General features: G+C 44.4%; 1 protein-coding gene across 1 annotated transcript in view; it reads left to right on the top strand.

Moving 5' to 3' along the window:
• Olah (oleoyl-ACP hydrolase) overlaps positions 1–6,236 on the top strand; it is a 38,545-nt gene extending 32,309 nt beyond the window's left edge. The window contains exons 4-7 of the mRNA XM_023701795.1: positions 754–853; positions 1,479–1,648; positions 4,938–5,020; positions 5,347–6,236. Of these exons, the coding sequence (XP_023557563.1) occupies positions 754–853; positions 1,479–1,648; positions 4,938–5,020; positions 5,347–5,489 (496 nt within the window). The 3' untranslated portion in view covers positions 5,490–6,236. The remainder of the gene's footprint in view (positions 1–753; positions 854–1,478; positions 1,649–4,937; positions 5,021–5,346) is intronic.
• Positions 6,237–9,248: the final 3,012 nt, after the last annotated feature.

Genomic DNA, 9,248 nt, shown 5'->3' with positions numbered 1-9,248 from the left:
AAAAAAAAAAAAAAGATTTTGACCTTGACCTTTCAAAGACCTGTGAGGGTTTTAGAAATCTCCAGGCATTCCCTCCCCATTCTTTGAGAATTACTAATACATATTATCATTTAGAGGTGAAAAAGCAGCACACATTGTCAAACAAGAAAAAGGTATTTAAGTTAACTTTAACCTGCTGTTCTAGGCAGCTTTCCACTACAGTAACCAAAAAATGAAGATAATCAACCTGTATAGACAAGGTTTCTCTTGGCTCTAGTTGTGTCAGTCCACTGTTGGTCAGTCAGCCCTGTTACTCTGAGGCTGTGGCAAGACAACATATAGTGGAATAACTGAGTCTGTGGCAGAGTACAACCACTGACCCAGTAGCCCAGAGGTGAAAGAGAGGACGAAGGAGTGCCTTTCAGAGGTACACACCAGTGACCCTAGGCGCCCCCAGCCCCCACCCCCACCCCCTGGCCCCTGCCTCTTGGATCTCCTCTACCTCCCAACACCACCATGTTGGGAACAAGATCTTCACAAGCAGACCTTTGGGGCACATTTCCAGTCTAAACCACAGCGCATGGAAATTGGTGTGACTCTTATGCCGAACTGTCTCGGTTGTCTTTGAGAGACTTTTATGCTGACATTCCTCATTTTACAGGTCAGTTATTCATTGACCTACACTTTTGACTACTACATGACTGCTGCTGTGCACATGATACTTGGATCACCACAGGTCTCCATAGTTACCGTGTTTGTCTTTCCCTCATGTAGCATGGGATCCTATGTGGCTTTTTTGACTGCACTGCACCTGAAAGAAAAATATAATATGGAGCCAGTCCACTTTTTTGTGTCAAGTGCAACTCCTCCCTATGTAAGTGATTTAGTTTTCTTCAGAGAGGAATAAATAGAGGGTGATGTGGGAAGAGAAATCAGGCTATTTTTTTTTTTTTTCCTATCTGGCAAACTTGGTAGACTGTGGACATGATGGCAGGGGTACAATCCTTCAGGTCTCTTTTCATATCCTTCTCTCTCTGTTTCCTGAAGTCTTCTCCACAGTGCCCTGACTGGCGCCTGTGTTGTCCTGGCGCCTCCAAGCTAGTACTGACTGAGCATCAGTGCTTTTTTGCCTTTCATTTTGGATCAGCTTGGAACTTAATTTTCAGGAAAGCAACTAATCAGAGCCAGAAACTCTTAGAAGTATGGTGGCTTAAGCCTTATGCTCTGGTAGCTGTTGCTTTTCTCTGACTGCTATAACCCTCTGCAGAGACCCAAACTTCCAGGGACTTGAAGTCCAGAATGTCACTAGGTGACACTATGACACTAGAATTATTCAGGAACTTTCTTTTCCCTACTTTCAAAAAGAAATAGTCCTCCAAAGCCTGTAGATGAAATCCATTTTTTAACCCTGGTTTAAGGACATTTCCCTTAGCTAGTTTGCAGCTTATGAGCTCATATGTTTCATAAAATAACAGGCTTGTGTTTGTTGATGTTTCAAGTCCAAGGCCCTGATTCAGATTCCCAACATTGATGAACTTTCGGAAGAACAAATCAAACGCTACCTTATAGATTTTGGAGGCACCCCAAAGAATCTCATTGATCACAAAGAACTTTTTCAACAGTTTTTTCCCATCATACTGGCAGACTTGAAAGTTATACGTAAATTTAGGTAAGTAACTGAGATAAGTTTGTGTGTGTGTATAGAAATATATAGATTGGCAGTTCTCACCAGCTGCATATATGGGAAGAAAATATTTTAGTGTTGGATTTCATTTGCTGATTTTTAATTTTCAAAAAAATCTTTTATTTATTTATTTATTTGGTATAGGGTCTCATTATGCAGACTCCTAGTGTTCCCCCTGTCTCAGCTGCCCAGTGCTGGGGTTGCAGATGTATGCTACCACACCTCGTTTTGGTGGCCAGCACAGTGCATCCAGGGTTCCGGGGTGGCATGGCACTGGTACCTGGGATTGAACCCGGGTCTATGCACTTGCCAGGCAGTCACTTAGACCACTGAACTATCTCCCCAGCCCTGGATTTCATTTTCGTTGAGGCCATCTGTGCTATTTTTATTGGTTTAGAGTGGAGCCTGAGCATAAATATTATATATATATATTTGGCATATATATATGCCAAAATTGGCATCTATTAATTGATTGATCCATTCATTCATTTTGGTCTTTTGAAACAGAGTCTTGCTGTGTAGTTTAGGCTGGCCTTTCACTCACAGCAATCTACCTGTCTCAGCCCCCCAAGTGTTGAGATTACAGGTGTGCATCACCACGCTCACCCGCATTTTAGAAGGATCAACAGGGCTGGGGAGATGGCTCAGTGGAATAAGCGCTTCCCTGGCAAGTGCAAGGGCCTGAGTTCAATCCCTGGTTCCGCAAAAAAAAAAAAAAAAGAAGGATCAACAGGAGTGGATGTCTACTTATTGCTATTTGTGGAGGCAAACAGTAGGGAGCTGTTTGGTTTCTTACTGCTTTCTTTCAAAACTCATTTAGATTCATGACAACTCCCCCCAAGTCTCAAAAACCTGCAAACTCCTCCCAATAACATAAGCCTATGAATGACTCTTCCTAGTCCAGCTCCCCCAGAGCACCACAGGGGGCCTGCAGCTGGCCCTCTGTCACCCTGGCCTACTGCCATGCATTTCTTCTCTGGGCCTGGGCCTGTTATCCTGGCGTGAGTTTCTGGAGCACGGACATTTCAGCTGGCATTCGATTTCTTGCACAAAGCCTGGAACTGGCATTGGGCCACCAGGGGCTGTGCTTCCTCCCAGAAGTTTACTCAAGTACCTGAAAAGACAGGGGGCACCCAGAGAGTCATGATAACACCACCCATGTCCACTGTCCCTCCAATCACTGCCCATCTTCCATCCATCACAAAGTTCCCGACTTACCTCCTCCATACCCCAAGCCTCTCCACGGTTCTCCATTTCTACCCTGACCATCTTCAAGTCTCTGATAGTTCCAACATCTGGGTCTATATGCACCTGATACTTTTGTTTGTTATGTCTCTTAACAATAGATTTGCTTCTTGCTTTCTCATGTGTATGTTTTTATTGAAATCCAACTATACATAAGATGTTAGAGGCTGAAATGAATCTGAAATGCGAATGTGAGCACCCTTCTCCTTCTGTCATTAGAGAGTAAAGCTGAGCTGCGCCTAGTTTTACAGTTGCTATGGTCACCCTGTGAACGGTCAGCTCCCCTCCCCCCAGTCCTTTGCTGTTATCGCGGGGACTTGACTACTGGAACATTTTTTCTCTGTGCTCCTGCTCCAGCCCAGTTTTCATTCTTTTTTATGAATCATAAGGCAGGTGCTGCCCACCTGTCCCAAGGTGGGCACTCTCTCTGCCTTCCGCCTTGCTCCCCATCTTACTCATGAACCCTAGCAGGTCCATGAGAAGGGGCCTGTGAGTCAGAGAAATCACCATCTGATACTCTGCCCTGTGCTGGGTCTCCAACACTGTTGAGTATCCAGCTGATTTTATTGGGTTGGTGCTATGGTTTGTGTCTAGTTGTTCCCCCAAAGCCTCATGCTGTCATGGGGTGGCTTCTGGAGTTTGTAATTGATTCTTGACCCAATGCTGGGGTTACAGGTGTGAGTACTACACACTGACCCTGGGGTGGGTAATGTACATTACAATGCAAGGAGAGGAGAAAGCCGGGTAGCTGCCTGGGCTACTGCTCATCCCCCTTTGCTTTTGTTCTTTGCCACTGCCATAAACAGTTGTTTTGTGCCACCATGTGCCACTCTGCCTTGGAGCCAGCTAAGCATAGACTAAAACTTCCATTAACTGAGAGCTAAATAAATTTTTCCTCCTTTTGTTTTGGGTGTTGGGTATTTGTCCCAGCAACAACAAAAGAGTAACTAAGACAGTTGGATTTTTTTTTTTTTTTTTTTTTTTTTTTTTGTGGTACCGGGGATTGAACTCAGAACCTTGCACTTGCCAATCATATGCTTATGCCCCTGAGCTATCTGCCCAGCCCTTCCAGCTGATTTTAGAAGCCCTTCTTGGTATACCTTGCCATTCGTGAGCCCATGCCCATGTTCCTTCTCCTGAGAAGTGCCTGTCCTTCCTGGAACTCACTTTCACCTTTGCCCTCCGAACACAGCTCTCAGTGAGTTGATCTGGTGTCTGTTAGGTAGGAGAGCCCTCCTTGTCTTATACAACATGGGTGGAAGAGATATGCTGGTCCTGGGACTGAAAGAGCCCCTTTAGTTGGTCGTCTCCCGCTTTGCATCCTCACCCTATATCCACAAGGATGAGTGCCAAACTTGATGGCAGGCGCCCTGCCAGAAACCCTGCTGGCAACTCCACATCACAGTCCTTTAAGTATCCTACACTTGAGTAGCCCTTGCCCACCTCCTCTACCCTCATTTGTTCCCATCCCTCTCTCCTCTTTAGCTCTCTGTGCAGTAGGCCCTCATTTGAGCTCCTGCCCTTCCCTCTTCCTGTGTCGTCTCTACCTCTTGGGCCCCTTCTCTCCTATTCTTTCCAATCTCAGATCTGCTCTACTTCCCCCAGGAGACCCGCCTTCACCTACCCCATGCTCATTTGTCCCCAGTTGCCTTTCACTCCTGTCTGTCTCCCAAGCCAATGCTCCCCTCCCTAGCGGGTAGGGACCTTGCTGGTTCCCAACGTCCAGCACAGTTCAGGAAACAGGCTTGCGCTGTGTGGTGACACAGAGTAGGGGATCTCGCTCTGCTTCTGAGAATGGCAGCAGAACAAGGGAACAGGAGACAGCAGGTGGGCTGTGTTGGGTACAACAGCTAGGAGTGCTCTTGTGATCAGCTTTAGGAGATGCTGGAAGATGTGCTGTTTCTGGGGAGGTTCAGGTAGTCTCTGATAGGAAGGAGCAGGCTAAAGGGGAAGAGGTGAGGCAGCCCTGCAGGAGATCTGGAGTGTTAGCCATGTGACACAGCTCTGATCTGCTCCTCCCTCTTCATAGCTTCGACACACCCTCTAAGGCGGTCCTTTCATGTGACTTAACAGGCTTCGTTGGATCAGAAGACCTCACAAAAGATATGGAAGGTGAAATTATTTTCAGAGTTTGGGGTATTTTATTGAAATATGTGTTTGTGGCTTTCAGCAAATCTCAATTGGTAAATATTACCATGAATAGAAAATTGTTCTACTTAGTGTAAATAGAAAGATGTTGATCTTGGGTAAAATGAGAGAACTCAGGTACTGCTATACACTGATACGTCTTAGAGAAATTAAAAATACAGGACAGGAACCTGAGCCCTTGGAAGTAACTCTACCAGTGGGTATCAGCTCCTACAGAGATAGTATCTTAAAGAAAATCTTCCATTGTAGCAGGCACATTTGTTATTAAATAAAATTTTATTTCTTTTTAGCCTGGAAAATTGTAACCAGTGGAACTTTTGATCTTCATGTACTACCAGGAAATCACTTTCATCTTATGGAACCTGACAATGAGAACTTCATCAGGAACTATATAACCAAGTGTCTAGAATTGTCATCACTTGCCAACTTTTAGCTATTATTCTTTTTAGCCTTAAATAATCAAAAGTGTTGGGCCTGGCCTGATGATTCATGCCTGTAATACCAGCACTTGGAGACTTACTTTCAATGGATTGCAAGCTCAAGGCTAGCTTGGGTTTTCTTCTGATTTTGAAAATTATACCTCTTCTCCTAAGAGTGATTTGTTTAGATATTAATGGATGGATCCATAGAAATTTAGGTATCTGGGGATAAAAGACAAACAGGTAAAGAATGTTTCTTCTGCAGAGTCTTTTTATCTTTGCATTTCAAACTCAGTTGATTCTCATCTGTGGAAAGATTGTCAACAGTTTTCTTATTTTATGCTTTGGTAATTATTATCATCACTATTGTGCAGTACTAGGGATTGAAGGCCACATGCATGCTGGCGGATGTTCTGCTGTTCTTCCATCAGCAGGCAAGCACTCTATACACATCCCCGGGCCCCTGCAGCTATTTTAATGGTGTAAGTGACTGGCAGGGAAGATGCGAAGCACTTATTCCACTGAGCCATCTCCCTGGCCCTGGAATTAGAATTACTGGTTTAGCAACCCACTACAGTTCGAGGTTTATCTACTGCTTTATTAAACAAGTCCTGTCATCTGCAGCAGCAGGGCTCCAGCCCTCTTTCTGAAGGCAGCAGTGCAGTGAGCCCGAGGGTGCCAGTGCACAGCCTGGCCTGTAGAAATATAGATTTGAGACAAAAGCCTGATGTCTCAAGAGAGCAGGGAACAATAGACAGAGCCCGAGGAGAGTTGCTGTCTGTTTGCAAATTCCCAGAAAGCTGGGATTCAAGGCTGCAGATAACAGCTTCTCCTGCAGGTGCCCTGTCCTTTGATCCCTTGCTTGGGATGTTATCAGCTAGCATTTGTGTGGACCTAGTGATAGGCTAATGGTGGAAGTCAGCAGAGATAGTAGTCTGTATTCACTTAAGTAATTATGCACATTCCTTAATCTGCCTTTACCCCTCAATAAATATGAGATGCTTCTGAGGCTCTGGGCTCACTTGGAGAGAGACTAATCTCAGTGAGACCTCCGAAGCTACATTCATCAGGTCTTCTCGTCATTTCTTTCGGCACCGACCCGTAACATACAACAAGTGGTGCCCAACCCGTGGCATGGAAGATGACCAGGGGCGAGTTAAGAGAGGCCTGACCGCGTGGGAAACATATGCCCAGAGTAGGCAAGACCACCGGGAAAAGCTCAGAGTAATGGGAAACTCCACTTCAGTAGAGAATGAGTATGTCCGTCTTATGCGGATGTTACTCAAAGGAGCGGGTGTAAAGGTGAAACCAAGGAGTTTCAGGGAATTATTTTCCCTTATAAACAGGCATTGTTACTGGTTTAAGCCTAAGGGAAAGGCTGCTTTAAACTTAAAAGTTTGGAATCAAGTTATGAGAACGCTGTGTCGTCATGCCCATCAAAATGAGGAACCAATTCCTCTTCATGTGTGGGCTCTTTGTAGTTTAATTTCCTTAGCCTTGGAGCCGTTGCAATTGGACTCAGAAGAGTCTACAAAATATTTGAAAAGGTCAGCCTCAGATGCTGATATTCCTAAGCCTCAAGAGCAGCTTCCACGCAAATATGAATCTGCACATGAGAACTTTTTAAGACCTCTGCCTTCCTCACTTCCGAATGCAGAGGCCAGCATAGCAAAAAGAACAAAAACGGAGCAGGGGGCTTCTGTGGTGCATAATTATGCTAACGTTGCACCCCCTCAAAATCCCCTACAAGAAGGCCCTCCCCGGGATATCAAGAGTGTTGGTCCTTTAAATTTCTCGATGCACTATATTGGGGATGAGTCTGACACACCAGCTCCTAATAGGACATTTATAGCATCACAGACCATCTCAAAATCTGAGGATTAGGAGTATGTAGAACAAAAGGAAACTAAGAATGAGACAAATGACCTGTGAGCCAAGGTAAGGTAGTTATCATAATTGATTTCTAAATTGATTGAAAAAATGGAAGTCTCTACCCCTGAACTTCCTCCATCTCAGTTCACAAAAAAGTCAGCCCCTACTGCCATCTTTTAACCCTTCTGCTCCTCCATATGAGAAAAAGGAAGGCCCCATAAAAGTGTATAGAAGTGTGATATCTCAGGTTCTTCTGCAAGGGAGACAACAGGGAGACCCTGAGGCTTATTCTGCCCCTTTGGGTATTTTTCCTGTGGTGGTCCAACAACACCCCCCAAATGCTCAGTTTCCCCAGGGGTGGGTACAATGGGAACCCCCAACCTCTGGCATTCAAGGTTATTAAAGATTTAAAGCGGGCTGTCATGGCCTATGGTATGCAATCAACCTATGTGATTGGATTAATACAAGGATTAGCAAATGAACATAGATTAATTCCTCATGATTGGGAAGTTTTGTGCCGTACGATTTTAGAGCCAAGCCAATATTTGCAGTTTAGAACTTGGTAGAAAGATGAAGCAGATATTCAAGAGAGGGTTAGCAGGGGACAGAATCCCCCAGTTCATGTTTCATCAGATCAGCTCACCGGGTCAGGGGCCTGGCTGGGTGTCCAAGCCCAGCTGCAATATGAAGATGTGGCTGTTGCGCAAACTCACATTTGTCGCTTGAGGGCGTGGGAAAAGGTGGCAAGGCCAGGTATGCTCAAAAGTCATTTGCTAAGGTTCTCCAGTCTAATAAGGAGCCATATGTGGATTTTGTCTCCTGATTAGGGAGGCTATACACAAAACGGTGAGAGCACCAGATTTGAGGGAGTTATTGTTACAAACTTTGGCTTTTGAGAATGCGAATACTGAGTGTCAGAAAGCTCTGTGTCCCTTAAAGGCACAGGGTGCATCACTGGAAGAGTATATTAAGGCCTGTGCTGATATTGGCTCAGAGCCATACAAAGCTAATTTATTGGTGGCTGCCTTACAGTCTTTTTAAAACAATCTCATATCAAATGTTTTAATTGTGTTAAAATGGGTCACATGAGAAAAGATTGCAGAAGAGGACAAGATAGTAAGTAAAAAGGAAATAAGAGTAACAAGACTGCTCCAGGACTTTGTCTAAGATGTGGAAAAAGTAAAACATTGGACTAATGAATGCCGCTCCAAACCTGATAAGCATGGCCAACCCTTACCATCTCAGGGAAACTGGAGAAAGGGTCCATCATCCGGGGCTCAGAGATCAACAATACTGAATACCTGCAGTTTCCATTGGCCAGCCTGAATTTCAATCAAACACAGGACCACAGATCTTTTCCATGCAACCCCCGGAAGCGAAAGCACAGTGTTAGATCTGATGGCTGCGGAAAATTAGCATTTGCTCCCTGCTTGTGTTTACAAAATTAAAACTGGAATTTTCAGCCCTATTCCAAAAGATATTGTAGAAAGGAGTGATAGTATTGTAAAAAGGAGTAGTATTACCCAAGGTGTATTTGTACATCTGGTAATTATTGATAGTGATTATGAAGGATAAATTTTACTTATGATATCTACTACTAAACCTCTTCAAATTAAAACTTAAACGCTTATTAAAAATAGAAGTCAGCATCTCTTTATTATGTACATTAGCATGTTTACTGCATTGCCTGACCCTATTGTCAGCAGAAAACAACAAAAGTTTTGTAAAAAAAAAAAAGGGGGGGGGTTCTTTTAAATTGCAAACAGTTGATTCCACACTGTGAGGCACCATTGGGAAGAGGGGCACAAACTGAGATCAGAGAGGGCCCCGCGCTCCCATCCGCTGGTATCCTATGCAGACCCAGATAGGCATCTGCAAAATAGGTTCAGCTACAGAGGCCT

The sequence above is a fragment of the Octodon degus genome, unplaced genomic scaffold (genome assembly GCF_000260255.1).
Source record: "Octodon degus isolate 3935 unplaced genomic scaffold, OctDeg1.0 scaffold00141, whole genome shotgun sequence".
Classification (NCBI taxonomy): domain Eukaryota; kingdom Metazoa; phylum Chordata; class Mammalia; order Rodentia; family Octodontidae; genus Octodon; species Octodon degus.
This window is presented reverse-complemented; position numbering and strand designations above follow the sequence as displayed.